The 17,169-nt window shown below is 40.5% G+C and overlaps 2 protein-coding genes across 2 annotated transcripts; one reads left to right on the top strand and one right to left on the bottom strand.

Annotated features, from left to right (window-relative positions):
- Positions 1-837: 837 nt before the first annotated feature.
- Positions 838-17,086, bottom strand: LOC143825370 (olfactory receptor 11A1-like). Its single transcript, XM_077313395.1, has 2 exons — positions 16,995-17,086; positions 838-1,803 (listed from the first exon to the last, which is right to left on the bottom strand). The coding sequence occupies exon 2, from the start codon at positions 1,801-1,803 to the stop codon at positions 838-840; it is 966 nt and encodes a 321-aa protein (XP_077169510.1). The 5' UTR covers positions 16,995-17,086.
- Positions 12,323-13,321, top strand: LOC143825368 (olfactory receptor 2AP1-like). The gene has a single exon (XM_077313394.1). It carries the CDS (start codon positions 12,323-12,325, stop codon positions 13,319-13,321), a length of 999 nt encoding a protein of 332 aa, XP_077169509.1.
- Positions 17,087-17,169: the final 83 nt, after the last annotated feature.

Below are 17,169 nucleotides of genomic sequence, written 5' to 3'. Positions count from 1 at the left end.
GTCTTAAAATCTGAGGGGAGGCCTGTGTTTCTTTACCAGATTACCTGATCACATCTGGTTGAAGAATATTAGTAGTTTAATCCAGTCATCTATTTTTGCTCAGTTACAACCATTTTTTTTTACAGCTGCCATATCATGAGATTTGCCCATGCATGTTGTATGATCATTACACAACATTCTCCAGGATAAAAACAAGTCATCTTATGTTTACTTTGTATTCATATCCTTCTTTTCTCCTGGATTGGGGACCTAATGCAGCTTTCACACTTCACTTAGGCCCATTATGCACGGGGGGAATAGCACACATTTGGGGTGGAATGGCAGCAACTAAAATCACCGATAACGCACAGTGCCGGCTGCAACCGGCCACAGATTTGGTGCATGCCGATGAAAAAGCCACGTTAGCGAAACGCAAAAGAAAGCACAGCTTCCGGGTGACTGGGGCGCAACCAGAAGTGGCGCTGGAGTCACAGCATGCATAATCAGTTACTCTGGATTTTGCTGCCGTTGCATCCCATCCTGTGCATAATTGGTTTGCTTTGCTTCTTCCCCCTCCGCATTTTCCATGTGACCCAAAATCGCCGTTTCGGCGGCCATGCATAATGGGCCTTAATCTTTACAACAACAACATTTGGACAGGAGGTTATATGGAGAGATTCTGTAGAGCCCAATGTGAACTGGGCTGAACTGGGGGCTCAAATCCACATCCTATGCACAAACCTCATCAACCCTCTCACCCTTTTCACCCATGGAAAAGCTGTTTGGATCCAATCCAAGAGTATTTTTTTCTTAGAATCCATCCATTGTACCATCTCTTCATTTGGCTTCCCACCAGCCTCAGAGTTTCGGGAAAGCTAGCAAGTTCTTGAGCCATCTTCTCAGACTTTCTTTTACCTCTTTGTTTCTCAGACTGTAGATAAGAGGATTGACCATGGGAGTCAGGACAGTGTAAAAGAGAGAGAATATTTTGTTCATGCCACCCCAAGTTTCACTTTCTGGTAAGACATATACAGCCATTAAAGTGCCGTAGAAAATGGTAACCACAGTGAGGTGTGAGGAGCAGGTGGAAAATGCCTTCTTTCTCCCTGTGTTTGATGGGATTCTCAGGATGGTAGCAATAATATGAAAGTAGGATGTCAGGGTTAAAACAAAGGGGGGAAGAGTGTCTATGGCTGAAAATATTAAAGCTAAAAGCTGAACTATCCGTGTGTCTCCAGAGGCAAGTCTGATAAAAGCACGGAAATCACAGAAGAAATGGTCTATGTCAGTTGGACCACAGAAATGTAAGGAGGACATCACAATTATTATTATTATACTAACTGGCAACAACGCACATAACCAAGAACCAGCTGCAAGCTTGTGGCAGAACTTGTTACTCATCAGGGCTCCATAATGCAGTGGCTGGCAAATTGCTAGGTATCGGTCGTAAGACATCACGGCTAATAGGTAACATTCAGTGCACACAAGAAAACCAAAGAAATATAATTGAACTACACAACCCTTAACTGATATTGCCCTGTCCCCAGTTAATAAACTAGTTAGCATCCTGGGCAGGATGACTGAGCTGTAGAAGGTCTCCATGCAGGACAAGTTCCCCAAGAGGAAGTACATGGGAGTGTGAAGTTGTGAACAGGACAAAACCAGGAAAAAGATGGTGAGGTTTCCAGCAATAGTTATTATATAGATCATCAGAAACACCAGGAAAAGAAGGAACTGTAATTCATGAAGGCTTCCAAAGCCCAGTATGATTAATTCTGAGATGTCTGTGCCATTTACACATGTTGTATTTGTTGTTTGCTCCATCTGGAAAAAAAGAAAAAAGTGCAGTTAACATGACTTGTCAGGAATTAGTTGGCCTGGAGAACAGCAAACAGAGGGAAACCTTTACTTCAGCTAGATGTTCAGCTTTCCCCACAATATTAGAAAGCCATTATAAGATTGTCTGTGTGCAAGTGGGCGGATAGAAACAGTGCAACACCTTTTTCTTTATTGCCTCATAGAGCACACAATGAGGTAAGTTATTACAACCAATGCTGGGAAGATTTCCAGAACCGTTCTCAGTAGGAAAGGTGAAAAAAACTGGGAAGTGATGAGAATCTTAAATTACATCATATACTGCTAAATTTTCTGTGGCCGGTATTAGGAAATTTTTTATTAAATGCAGCAGTTTTCATATTAGAATCATAGAACCATAGAGTTGGAAGGGGCCATGCAGGCCATCTTGTCCAACCCCCTGCTCAATGCAGGATCAGACCAAAGCATCTTAAAGCATCCAAGAAAAGTGTGTATCCAACCTTTGCTTGAAGACTGCCAGTGAGGGGGAGCTCACTACCTCCTTAGGCAGCCTATTCCACTGCTGAACTACTCTGACTGTGAATTTTTTCCCCTGATATCTAGCCTATATCTTTGTAGTTGTAGTTTAAACCCATTACTGCGTGTCCTTTCCTCTGCAGCCAATGGGAACAGCATCCTGCACTCCTCCAAGTGACAACCTTTCAAATACTTAAAGAGGGCTATCATGTCCCCTCTCAACCTCCTTTTCTCCAGGCTGAACATTCCCAAGTTCCTCAACCTATCTTCATAGGGCTTGGTCCCTTGGCCCCAGATCATCTTCGTCGCTCTCCTCTGTACCCTTTCAATAAATAACCATAATAAGACATTACATAATAAGACAGAAAATAACATTAAACAGTCATAAGACATTAGAGCTAGAAAATAACATCAAGCCTAATAAATAAATTACACAAGGCATGCATGGGGTTCTGTCCCCATTCAGGAAATGAAACAGCAAATTCAATAGGGCAGTTGAATTATACTAGGTCTTCAAATAGGACAGGTTCCCTAAGAAGAAGTATATGGGAGTGTGAAGATATAGATGAAAGGCTAATAGAATAACAGTGAGTAGGGGCCCCCTTGACCACCGTAATGGCTATGCTAGTGAACATGGGAAAAAGCTATGTGGGATGGGGCCTGTCATAAGGAGAGGAACAAGGAGAGAATGAGCACAATAGTTGTCTAGATCCAAGTGTATGATTTTAAATCCCAGTTACTCCAGGGAAAAAAAGGTACAAATGTGGGAATGCTTGCATAAATGTACTGGCAGTTTGATATTTGGGGTACAAGATAGGATTGTAGACTGAGTGGAAAAGAGGAGGAAACAATAATCAGAATGGGATGTAACCAGAACTCTGGACATGGATTTAAGATTTTTACTCTTGATTTTTCTTGTAATTACAGGTTCACAGAAGCCAACATAATGAGGAAGATCTAAATTAAACACTAAAGAGCCATAATCTGAAACAGAAATTATCTAAATAAATGTGTTCAACAAAAACTACACTACAGTACCAACATGAATAATACCATTTCGCTATCATCTGGAGAGATTCAGACAAGTTCATTGAACAGTAGAGAATACCGGAGGCTTGAGGTGCCCATTGCAATGAATTTTTGTTTTAGTAGGACATTTGTTGAGCACATGGATATATGAATCATAGAATCATAGAGTTGGAAGGGGCTATACAGGCCATCTAGTCCAACCCCCTGCTCAACGCAGGATCAGCCCTAAGCATCATAAAGCATCCAAGAAAAGTGTGTATCCAACCTTTGCTTGAAGACTGCCAGTGAGGGGGAGCTCACCACCTCCTTAGGCAGCCTATTCCACTGCTCAACTACTCTGACTGAACTACTCTACCCATTTGACTGCTGGCAAATGGGTACAAAAAGGTTCCAAAGCATCACTCTCTAACAGTGAAATCCTAAACATCATCATCATCATCATCATCATCATCATCATCATCATCTTCATTTTCCACAATTTCTTTCTTCTTCTGTCCAGTTTACAAAAGGGAGAAACTAAGTCCAGACAGGAAATTGGGTGATGAGACCGTGGAAATATTTCAAGATTTCCCAGAATTTTATTACATATATTTCTTTCTGGTAGCTCATCTACCATGAGCATTTCTTTCATTGTGTTATGCTCAGATTCCACACAAACCTAATATGACCAGTGATCTAAGATGCTCGGATACATAATGGAGGTCCAGGATGGGACATAGACTGAGCAGAAAAACCAATAGGGTTCAAGACACTTTTCCTTTTCAATAGAGAGAGAAAATGCATTACCTTCACCATTAGTATGACTGGGTTGAGACCCACATTATGTTGTCATCACATTCAGTGAATGTTACTGAAGACTGCTTCGCTTCTGTGGTTCTATCATCTGTCACCCTCTCCATCTAATAAAATTTTGTAGCAATACCTTCTTAGCATCTGTTATGTCATTCCATGAAGTGAACCAGTATGTGTTAGTTCTCCTTTTGTCTCATTCATATATGTAAGGACTTCCCTGGGGACCTATACCAATGGGGAAAGGAAAATGCCTATACTCTCCCAGGAGTGAGTTATGTAGTAGAGATGAAATTATTGTCCAAAGTGAAATATATTTGTTGCGACAGTATAAGAAAAAAATAAATAGTTCTGATGTTGACTGATATCCCATGCAGAGTTCATGTAGAGGACGCATGTGCTGAACTATTAGCTGTTCTAAACCAGGCGGGCAATATGATGTAATAGTGTATCTCTATTTTTGTCCTGTTATTAAGCTGCCTGAGTGAACGTGGGCCAACCGCTCTCCACTAAATCTCTTTCATTACTCCTTCCCTATGTCTCTGACATATACTCCATTCCAGAACACATGCTAATGTGTTAGCCTGTGCCACCATAATGACTGGTAAACATATTGTATCATAACATTTTGTGGCTATGAATCCATGTTGTCAGATGCTGTGGGTGGTTTTGATGCACTGAGTTCTGAGCTACATTGAATAGCAAAGTCAGACCAATTCATCATGGTGGTGGCCATGGTGGGCTGCTGCTGGAGGTTTGCAGCAGGGTCATGTGTGCCACCACTTCTTGTGTCCCTATGGAGGACATTTTTGGGCAGTACATGTGGTCCATGCTGGATTACTGCCTCGACACAAAGGCAGCCAGGATGTTTCCGCTACCTGAGGGGTGGGGTGGTGGGGTTGTTGTTTATTTTCATGAAGGTAGGATTGTGTGACAACTGCAGATTCAAGTGGGCCATTTTCTGTCCCCTCTGAGCCACCCTAGGTGGAGGAGGGACTGGACTTGGCTCTTCCCTAACTGCGGTTGAACAGGCCCAGTTGGCCCCTGTGGCAGACCGGGAACTGTGGATATTTCCAGATTCCCTTCAACCAGAGCAACAGAGTCCCGGGAGGGGGAAGGATGATGTTGATATCGTGTGGCTCTTCATTTCAGGCAATCAAGTTAAAGGGATTTCGAAAAACATCACAACTAGCAGGAGACATTTTTACTAACTTCATACATGCATTTTGATCATCCTTCATACTGGCATCTGTTGGCTAGAAACACCTATATATTCTGTGTATTTGCCAGGCCACTTTAATAAAATCTCCCGCTATTCTTGTGAGCCAGTCTCTGGGAATTACCTTGTTGATTCAGCAATAGCATTTTTGCCTAACCATGATGTTAAGTGACTGACTCACCTGCTCCATTGAAATACATTCATGTACTGCAAAAGTGCAAATAAAACAGGGAATATGGCAAACTTCCCTTGAGTACTACAGAAGGATTTGCAAGGAGGAGAATGAGCTGTACACCCATGTGAAGGCTGAGCGCTTGGAGGCCTGGCTTTCTGCATCTCATCCATGGCTTGCACTACAATTAGGTATGAACTGAGCTTTAGCCTATGGGCATTATCAATCTCTCTTAAGCAATGAAAGTGGGCCTTTTTATTATCGCATCTTATAATGTTGACTGCAATAATTCTACAAAGCTAAGGTGTCTCCAGGAAATGTATTGAGTCGTGGCAAGCCCCATCTGCACACTGAAATGGAATTGTCCCAAATCAGATTTATTATTGTTGTTGTTGTTGTTGTTGTTGTTGTTGTTGTTGTTGTTGTATCCTACCTCACCCCGAAGGCTCGAGGCGGCTTACACTTACCACTTCATCTACTATTTGTGAGACTTTGGACTCAATTTCATAAATAGTAATTTTTAAAAGAGAATTATTATAACTCTGAGGGGAATAAGAAGTGGAAAGAAAAGAGGAAAGAGAGTGACACAGTGTCTGTTAATTCTAAATCTATGTGATTTATTTCAGTTCTATATTACCCATGATCCCCTGAGACAGATTTTTTTTTTTTTTTTACAAAGGAATGCACTTGGGGAGACAACTGCTGTGCAGCTCTTTTTCTGTAAATACTTTTCCTACTGAGAATAAAATGCTGATATAATTGAGCTGAGTGTGTACACATAAATAAATGTAGGAGAACACAACAGTTAATTTCATTCTACCAGGAGAAACCTATCAACAGGTAAACCAGATACATTTTATTTGGCATTTCTGAAAGATTTATTTATTATATTTATATACCGTCCTCCCCAAAGGCTCAGGGTGGTTCACATAAAACAGAAACAATACAGGTTACTCAGTTTAACAATAATACAGTGATAACAGCAAGCGACATAGTAGAGCAATAGAATAATATGGAGAACATAATATGGATGCAGGAAAAGACATAAATCTTCTAGAAATAGAAACTGTCAGAAATTTGTTGTACAATTGCTCAAACTGGTAGTTTTCAAACCTGGATCGAGGGAACTCTTGGTATTCTCTAGAGCCTCGCTGGGATTCAACAACTTTAAAGTATTGTGTACAATTAAATAAAAACCTTTAAGAATTAAAAGCATATGCACAGCCCACTATATGAACCAATAGATGGATGTGTTTCAGACCTCAGAGGGCCTTCTTCAAAGGTCTGATTATAACACACACCAGTTTGTTACACATATACAATATATATTGCAGCCAATAAAAGCTCCAAAGTAAGAGCTGTAAAGTACCAAAGTCACTTAATGGGTAAAAATATATTTTTATCAGTCATTAGCTCTGTTCCAAAGGCTGCCCAAAATTTCAGTGGTGTGTTCTCTTTACTAATTGCAATACATGCCCTAACTGTCATCGGGTTTTTAAATATTTATATCACCAGAAATTAAAAAGGCTGATGTGAAAGCTTATGAGTGCTTGTACCCAAGTCATGTTATATATTTCAGCACTGTAAAACCATTGGAAAGAAGTACACATAAAATAAGAAATTCATGAGATTTACTAGAAATGTATGAAATATAATACACATGCATATAATTTCTTAATTTATTTGGTACAAATGCCAACAGCTGTATAACTTTAAATATTATTCAGAGGCAGAGCTACTAAGGAAAGTATTTACCCTGAAAACAGGTGAAAATCCAGACCTTCTGTTGAATCTCACTGTTTAACAATAAAAAAGAATTTAAAGACTTCCATAGCCATTCACATCAGCTTTTTTTTTCTTTTCTAGTTTGTAGCTAGTGGATCTGTTTCACTTGCCTTAAATATTTATATGGCATATTCAGTGAATATAGCACATACAGCCCAATGGGGAGATCTTACTACCTTTTTTAACTGGCACTCTGATCTCATCCAATTACATTTCTTCTTGTAGCCCTCTTCCATCTGGTTCTTTATCCATCCATACCCCATAACCCCTGGCATACATTTTCCCTGTAAAACTAGTTCCCAGCAGAAAGCCTCATGTGACCCAAAAAGATGGAGAGAGAGAATCTTCATCTAATCTAAATTCCAGCATGTTTCAATGAAAGAAGACAAAGCAGAGAGAAGGAAGAAAAAAAAATGAAGAGGAAGAATTATATTAATCAATGTTTAATGGTTTGCTCTTGCTCTTCCTCATAACTATGCCCTGGTTGCTATTTGTTCTTCACATGGTTTGCTGTCATCAGCTGTTTCTCCCTCATGCTGCAGTCATTCTTATAGAAGTCTTTCACCAATAAATCAATCTGTTAATATCTTTCCTATGTCTTGTTTTGCATTCAGCATTCTTGTCAGTCTTTGCAGCAGTTCATGTGCTTGCATGCAGTTATGGAAGTTTCTTCGCATGTTTCATAATATTTTTTTAAATCTGAATAGCACGGTGTATGAAAGAGAGTGCGAAAAGGAGGAAGTTAATTCCTATCTTTTTCCATGCTCAGTATTCATTATATCATGTATTATTTACAGATGCAGCACGAGGAAAACTCAGAGTTGCGAAACAGAACTGACGTCACCAGATTCATCCTCCTAGGGTTCGGCAATGCTGAGGACTTGAACGTTCTCCTTTTCTTATTATTTCTAGCTATCTACCTTGTCATTATGTCAGGCAATCTCCTCCTTGTTGTCCTGGTAATGGTGGAACAGCACCTCCACACACCCATGTACTTCTTTCTGGCAAATCTGTCCTTTTTAGAGTCTTGCTATACTTCAACTATATTACCAAGAATGCTGGACAGTTTTGTCACAAGGGACAAAAGCATCTCTCTTTTGGGCTGTGTTCTCCAGATGTATTTCTTTTCTACTTTGGCAGCTGCAGAATGTTACCTTTTGGCTGTCATGTCGTATGATCGCTACCTGGCCATATGCAAACCTTTGCATTATGCCACACTTATGAATGAGAGAATGTGTATCCTGCTTGTTTTGGTATCATGGGTTATTGGTCTTCTTCTCATAACCGTCTTAACAAGTTTGCTGTCACAGCTTAACTTTTGCAGTCGATATACAATCGACCATTTCTTCTGTGATTTTACCCCTATCGTTAGACTTTCCTGCAGTGACACCCAGGTAGTTGAAATGGCAGCTTTTATCACATCATCTCTAGGGATTCTACCAACATTTTTTGTAACTGTGGCATCCTATGTTTTTATCATCACAACCATCCTGAAAATCCCTTCCATCACTGGTAGACAAAAGGCATTTTCCACCTGCTCCTCTCATCTCACTGTAGTTTCCATTTTTTATGGATCCTTAATATTTGTTTATCTTTTTCCAGCAATGGAGAACTTTAAAGATCTTAATAAGGCCTTCTCTTTCTTGTATACAGTCATAACTCCAATGGCCAATCCCTTCATATACAGCCTAAGGAACCAAGAAGTCAAGAATAGTCTAAGAAAAATAGTGTTATCATTTATGAGGGGTTTATGGGATACCAAAGAAATTATGCATGTATGATTGAAACAATGCTTCATTTAATTGTTCTTTTACGACACTAATCAAAGTCTATCAGTTCTAGCTTCATTGAATGTCTGAATATTGTCATTCTTTCACTTCTAATTACACATGGAGGAAAAGTGCAGCATTCAGTCATGTACTCTGTAAACAGAAAGACCTGGATTTAACCATTGAGTCCTTTGGATAAAACTTATGCCAGCATTCTGCAGGTTTAAACACAATAGGTCAACAAGCCATATGGTGATGGTGGCGATGGGGATTGAAGCAAAGAACAAATAAAGTTTCTTCTTGTGGCCGGTTATACCAAGGTCTACAATGCTCCTGTTTGCTCTTTTTCAAAATAATAGCATCTTATATTTGGAAAGGGGCCAAACAGGCCATCTAGTTCAACTTCCTGTTCAATGCAGGCTGTTTGCTGTTTTTGACCATTTTAATAAATCTAATCTCTGTCTTTCAATTCTGAATCAGCCTGAAGCATCCATAATAAGTATCTGTCCAAGTACTGCATAAAGACTGCCAGTGAGGGGGGCTCACCACCTTCTTAGGCAGCCTATTCCACTGCTGAACTACTCTGATTGAATTTATTTCATGTTATCTAGCAGGTACCATTCTACACATATTCTAAACCTGTTACATGATTCACTTCTAGAGCCCCTTTCAAAATACTTGCTGTAATACCTTTTCATATATTCAGGACACTAAGGATTTTATTACCAAAGTAGAGAGTTTACATATTCCAGAGGAGTCAGTTTTGGCTACCTTTCATGCAAGATTTTTATATACCTCCATTCCTCATGTGGAGGCAAAGCAAGATGCTGAATGTAAACTTAATGCTAGAAATTTGTAAGAGTGTTCGTTGAACAGGAAAACTTCTCTAAAAGCATATTCTTTTATTCAGTGATGTAGACATCATTACAAAGGCTTGCACCGCCCACATATTTTTAATTAGAATTGCAAGATCTCATTCTGGAACACAATTCTGGAACACAATTACTTTAGTATGGCTTGGGGTGCTTAAAAGATAGCATCCATTGCTGCTCATGCCACTAAGGATCTTTGCTCCCCCACCCCCACTCTGTTTCAATGTTTTCTGAAAGTTTATGTTTGGTTTCTTGGTTTCAGCTGTGGTTTGGGGCCAAATCCTTTGGGGCTGAGTCCATGTATTTGACCATGCTCTGCCTAGTTTGGGACCCTCTTTATGAGGATACACATGTGCATATCTAGCAATGTCTTCCTGGATTGGGAGATAACTGTCACATATTTTATATGGTGGGATGGCCAAGTTGGACCCCAATAGGGGTTGATGCCAATGGGCTTCTCCTTAGTTTCACCTTCCCAATAGACCTGAAGGCCTGATGGGTAGGGAGAAATTGACAGGCACATTATTTGGAGCCCTAGGGTGGGCCTGCCAGTGGGTCACCTCCCCAAGGGACTGTGGTCTGCTGGCAGCATGATAGGGAGGAGTAGTTTGGTGGATCTGCCCCTCACATTTTGTTTGCCTTCACTCATTTGTATAACAATAAAAACTGTTGCCTCAATCATGCCAAACTAAAGTTATATGTTTCTATATATCCTTTATGCTCCACTACTGTCCTGCTTCTACTCAACAATAACTGGCTACAGCTTCAATGCCATGGTTGCTTTTGCTTTCAAAGAAGAGGGTATTTTCTTTCACAAGGAATCACTTGATATGGGGATGATATGGGGATGAATCCAAATACTACTTCACTCCTCCAATCAGCCAATCATGTGCCTCTTTCTGTTTCCATTCACATGGCTTTTGTCAGTGCATGTTCCATGATCATCAGTCACGGTGAAAGGGGACTCCTTTTTTTCACCAGTGGAAAATCTATTGGAGTCCACTCATGATTATGTCTCTGGTGTGGCCTGAGTGCATGGCCATATAATTTATTCCTAAGGAAAAGCTTTATTTGGAAATGTAATCAAATAGGAAGCCAATGACTGCTGCAAAGAATTTTACTTTGAAATGTCGTCTCCAGGATGCAATTTGATGGGGATTAGCTCTGTTCATTCTGACTGTCTGTTAATTCTGAATCAATGTGATTTATCTGTTCCATGTTGTCCATGATCCCATAGGACAAATATATTTAACAGAGAAATGTGCTTGGAGAAATAATTACCATTGTGCCTCTTTTCTGTAAATATTTATCCTACTGAGAATAAAATGCTGATATAATTGAACTGTGTGTTTCTTTGTGTGTGTACACATCCATAAAAGTAGAAGAATACAGCAGTTAATTTCATTCTAGCAAAAGAAACAGGTGAACCAGAGAGATTTTATTTGGCATTCTGAAAGGTGCAGGAAAAGACCCAAATTTTCTAGAAATAGATGCAAACTGTCAGAAGCAGGCACAATCTCTTGTTTAAATCTGTTGTATAATTGCTTAAAACTGTGGTTTTGAAATCTGGATGGAGAGAGCCTTTGCTGTTCCCCAGATCCTTGTTGGGATTCAACAGTGAAAATGTCGTAATGTCAATCAAGTTCACTTGAAAACCAGCTTGTCCACCACACTCCCGTCTTCAATGTATTTACAGTATATTCGGTGAGTAAAGCACACACAGTCCTAAGGGATCTGACTACCTTTTTTTCACACAGATCTCATCCTACTAACTTTGTTGTTGTAGGGTTCTCACTTTCTTGTTGCAGTATTCTTCCATGTTGATCCATCCATAACCCATAACCCTTGGCATACGCTTTCCCTGTAAATCAGAAGCCCTTCTTATACCAGCAGAAAACCTCATGTGATCCAAGAAGATGGAAAGAGACAACCATCAGCTAATTTAAATCCCAGCATGTTTCAATAAAAGAAGATACAGCAGAGAGAAGGAAGAAGATTAACAGGAAGGATGATAAATATTAATCAATGTTTAATGGTATGCTCTTGCTCCTTCCCTTCTCTTCCTTGGACTATGCCCTGCTTGCTATTTGTTCTCCAAATTGTTTGCTGTCTTCTGCTGTTTCACATATGTTTCAGCCTTTCTTACAGTAGTCTTTCATGAATCAATCAATCCTTTAATGTCTTTCCTATGTCTTGCTTTGTATTCTTCTCCACCCTTGCCTTTATATTTATATAAGTTATTTATCAATTTGTTTGCATGCAGTTATGGAAGCATCTTTACACGTTCCCTTTATCTGAATAGCACGGTGTATGAAAGAGAGTGAGAAAGGGAGGACGTTAATTCCTAACCCTTTTCATGCTCAGTATGCATTAAATCATGTGTTATTTACAGATGCATCATGTGGAAAACTCAGAGTGGCAAAACAGAACTGACGTCACCAGATTCATCCTCCTAGGGTTTGGCAATGCTGAGGACTTAAATGTTCTCCTTTTCTTATTATTTCTAGCTATCTACCTTGTGATTTTGTCAGGCAATCTCCTCCTTGTTGTCTTGGTAATGGTGGAACAGCACCTCCACACACCCATGTACTTCTTTCTGGCAAATCTGTCCTTTTTAGAGTCCTGCTATACATCAACTATATTACCAAGAATGCTGGCTAGTTTTGTCACAAGGGACAAAAGCATCTCTCTTTTGGGCTGTGTTCTCCAGATGCATTTCTTTTCTACTCTGGGAGCTACAGAATGTTACCTTTTTGCTGTCATGTCATACGATCGCTACCTGGCCATATGCAAACCTTTGCATTATGCCATACTTATGAATGAGAGAATGTGTATCCTGCTTGTTGCAGTATCATGGGTTATTGGTCTTCTTCTTATAACCGTCTTAACAAGTTTGCTGTCACAACTTAACTTTTGCAGTCGATATACAATCGACCATTTCTTTTGTGATTTCACCCCAATCGTGAGACTTTCCTGCAGTGACACTCACATTGTTGAAATGGCAGCTTTTATCACATCATCCCTAGGGATTCTACCAACATTTCTCATAACTGTGGCATCCTATGTTTTTATTATCACAACCATCCTGAAAATCCCTTCCATCACTGGAAGACAAAAGGCATTTTCCACCTGCTCCTCTCATCTCACTGTAGTTTCCATTTTTTATGGATCCTTAATGTTTGTCTATGTTTTTCCAACAATGGAGAAGGTTAAAGATCTTAATAAGATCTTCTCTTTCTTGTATGCAGTTCTAACTCCAATGGTCAACCCTTTCATCTACAGCCTAAGGAACCAAGAAGTAAAGAGCAGTCTTAGAAAAACAGTGCTTTCAGTTCTGGGGGTTTTCTGTGACACAAAAGAAATTATTCATCCATGATTGAAATTTTGATTTATTTAATTGTTCTTTTTTGCTAGTAATAAAGGTGTATCAGTTTTATTTTCATTGAATGACTGGCAGTCGGGCGTTTCTCAGCCGAAATAAGACGCGATACTTTTCTTTGACATTGACATGGACACAACCAGTGCCCAATCCCAACCCCTTGGAACAGGGGTAGTCAAACTGCGGCCATCCAGATGTCCATGGACTACAATTCCCATGATCCCCTGCCAGCAAATGCTGGCGGGGGGTCATGGGAATTGTAGTGTATGGACATCTGGAGGGCCGCAGTTTGACTACCCTTGCCTTAGAGGGTTGGTGAAGCATGAGAATTGTAAGCCTGAACCCCACATCCATTCAGCTTGCCAAATCTGAGGTCTGTAGGCACCCTGGGGCCTGCCCCAGTCGGGAGAGCAGGCCCTTTGCCTTCGGATTCCCCTCTGCGGGAGGCAACTTAACCAGAAGCCAACTAGGTGCTCACCTCCTTTTGGCAGACCCAGTCTCCTGGCCCCAAGTCCCAGCCAGGAAGGCCACACACGTTATAGTTTGATCTCTTACAGAGACCCTCATGTTCAAGGAAGTCCCAGTATGCAAACTGGGGCTCTCTGACCTACAGGCTTAGTCTCGTGCTCTCTTAAATCACTGTGACAAGTAAAAGTTTCCTTAACTCGTAACCAGAATGGTACAACATTGTATAATACTGATCTACACATAGTTTAAACCCAAGCTTTCAAATACTTAAAGAGAGCAATCATGTCCCCTGTAACTTCTTCTCCAGACTGAACATTCCCAAGTCCCTTGGCCTTTCCTCATAGGGCTTGTTTCCAAGACTTCTGATCTTTCTTTCCTCTCTCCTTAGCACCCTCTCAATTATGTCCATATCCATTTTGAAGTGAGGCTTTCAGAACTGAAGAGGAAGATTTGGTTCTTATATGCCGCTTTTCTCTCCCTGAAGGAGTCTCAAAGCAGCTTACAGTCGTCTTCCCTTCCCTCTCCCCACAACAGACACCCTGTGAGGGACACACAGCTGAAGGGGCCTCCAGTTCATGTTCTGCATTAACTGTTGAGGTTATGCCATGGTGGAGTGATGATATTTTATCTGCAAAATGGCTCTCAAAGGCCTCCCAGCTGATGTTCAATTCCCTTACTTTTGGCACCCTTCTTTGAGGGTGGTAAGTGATCAAATCACTATAAACAATTGTGCCAGGCATGAGCTCACAGAAGTAATGTAGGTGGCAACTATGCTCTTTGCTATGCTCACCACCATCTCATAGACTCTCATAAGTGTCCTATTCGATGTTCTCATTACTTTGTCATGAGTTTTCCTCCAAATTCACTCTAGTCATCTAAGCTCCTGCATTTTCTCAAGCAACACCTCCATATACCAGGACGCAGGATTGAGGAGGGGGTACAGAGGACATCGGGAAGCCAACATCTGGCTATCCCATTCTAACAACTTTTGGGAATTTGCTACTCTGTCCCTGTAATAAAGGAGGCTTCCTCAGAATGGGGGAAGATGGGATAGCATTACCTGGTTGCTTGCTGTCATTGTTGTGTTGAGTCCTTGGTACTCCAGATGGGTGACCAACAATCTCCTCCATGACTTTTTCCTGGAGCCTCCCTTTGAAAGACAGCTACCTCGCCTTTTTCCATGCAGTCCATCTCCCTGACACTAGCTCTCGCCCCTCAGTGGAAATTGGCCCTCTGGACTGACTATGCCTAGCTATCCATCTCCTATTGCCCTTCATTGGCTATGCTCCCCTGGGCTTGATGGGGTGCCTTATCTGCCACCTTGTCCCTGGCCCATCTAAGCCGTGCTCTCACCTATCCAGGCTCTCTCTGAGGTTGATGGATCACAATCAAGGAGAATCAGTTGCACCTCTGCTAACTCCAACGTGGAGTGATGAAGGGGGTGGTCCTCTCCCTGACATTATTTAACATCTTTATGAGCCTGCTCACTAGACTGATCTGGAGCTTGGGCGTCACCAATATGCAGAATACACCCAGCTCTACCTCCTGATGGATGGTTGACCAGATGCCCCTCATTAGCTGAGTATTTTGAGGTGGTGATGCGATGGCTGAAGAGTAGTCAAAGTTGAACCCTTTGAAGATAGAGTCTTGTGACTAGGAGGAAGCATGTTTTCCCTGCCTGGAAAGAGTGCAATTGTCACCTCCACATGCTCAAGTCACAAACATAGCAAGGCAAGCATTTTTCCATCTTCACTAGGTCAAACTACTAGCACCCTACTTGACTCCTGATTTCTTGGCCATGGTGATCCATGAGATGGTCAGCTTAATATTAGATTACTGTAACTCACTTTACACAGGCCTACTCTTGACTCTAATCCTGAAATTATAACTGATCCAAAATGTTACTGCATGGGTCCTTGCTGAGTTCCCTTAGCCTACTGCAAAGTCCAATAGAGCCTGTCCCAGGCCTGTTGGACATGGAAGAGCCAGGTGTAGGATTGCACTGTTTGTGTGTATCAGATTCTGAAAATATGTTCTCAAGCACCTGACACAAGCAAAGGAAAAAAGCACCATTTTTTAATAAGAGCATTAGTTGTTATATGCTTTTATCCAATAAAGAGAACCTGAGCATATGATGCTGCATGGGACTTGCTGCATGTCAAGAAGGTGCTGAATTAGCCGTGATCTTTCCTGTGAGCACAAATGTCAATCAAGATTGATCTCCAATGTAGTTCATACTGCAGTGAATGAAAATACTGCTCAGCTGACAAACTTTGGGTGGAACTAAAGGCGTAAAGATTGAAAACAGAATACCAATTGGCTTCTAACCTATTTAATCATTTTAATCTTAGTTTAATTGTCATGTATTTTCAGTCTTTTGATTTCATGATTATTTGGCAATTTGTGGGATCCAACCAGCCTTTCTCTTGGCAAAAAGGGATGGATGAGTCCCCTTTGACTGCATACCAAAAAAGAAAAGAAAAAAAGACTATTTTATATGCTGCTTTTCATTGGAACTTCATTTATGAATGCTACATGTAATAATGACTATAGTAAGGAGTAATATTAGGTAAGTTAGAGGAAAATGTTGTTATTGTTTTATGTGTGCATTTTGCTGGGCATGGTTCTATTCCCATCGTGTAATTAATGTATCTTTGATACAATAATTGTTAGACGGTCCCACTAAAGCTAATTTCCCTTATGATTCAACTGTTGTCTTCTCCAAAGTCTCACTCCATTGAGATTTTCATGGTGATTTGTAAATTTGCCTGTTTATATGAACAGATAAATTAAAGTACTGATACACTTTAAACATTAATGAAAGACACAGATCAATAGCTAACATCCAGATGTTCACCATACCACAAAATCCTAATGCCTCAAGATGCTTCCAGATGGAAATTCTGATGTACTATTTGAAGGATTTCCAGTCATGCGTTGGCTTCCTTTACATTAAACTGGAGATATTTTGTGTGTGAAACACCTAAATAAATCATTTAGTTTGTGCACACATTTTGACAACTGCACTCATCAAATGTACAGAGTGTGCTACATTTAAGGTAAGGACTCATTGATAATCAAAATTCCCACTCGATCCACAATCTGGAGAAACCAAATGACTAAGCCATTATAATGCTGATTCAGATTTTATTTCAATCCTATTCTATTTCAAAATATTTAATAGCACAACTTTTCCACTCACATGTGATACTGTAAAGAAGTGAAGATTCTAGGCTGAATTCTGACCCCAGTTATTACTTTAAAGTTATATGAGAAAGATGGTTTTTGTTGCATCGGAATCTGCCAACATACCACCTGAGGAGAGGGAGAAGGTCACTGTCCTGCCTTAACTGATAAAGTCAGAAAACAAATTGCTG

The sequence above is a fragment of the Paroedura picta genome, chromosome 16 (genome assembly GCF_049243985.1).
Source record: "Paroedura picta isolate Pp20150507F chromosome 16, Ppicta_v3.0, whole genome shotgun sequence".
NCBI lineage: Eukaryota > Metazoa > Chordata > Lepidosauria > Squamata > Gekkonidae > Paroedura > Paroedura picta.
This window is presented reverse-complemented; position numbering and strand designations above follow the sequence as displayed.

Excerpts from the sequence above, each read along its gene's own strand:
- LOC143825370 (XM_077313395.1), bottom strand. The coding sequence starts at position 1,803 with ATGGAGCAAACAACAAATACAACATGTGTAAATGGCACAGACATCTCA.
- LOC143825368 (XM_077313394.1), top strand. The coding sequence starts at position 12,323 with ATGTGTTATTTACAGATGCATCATGTGGAAAACTCAGAGTGGCAAAAC.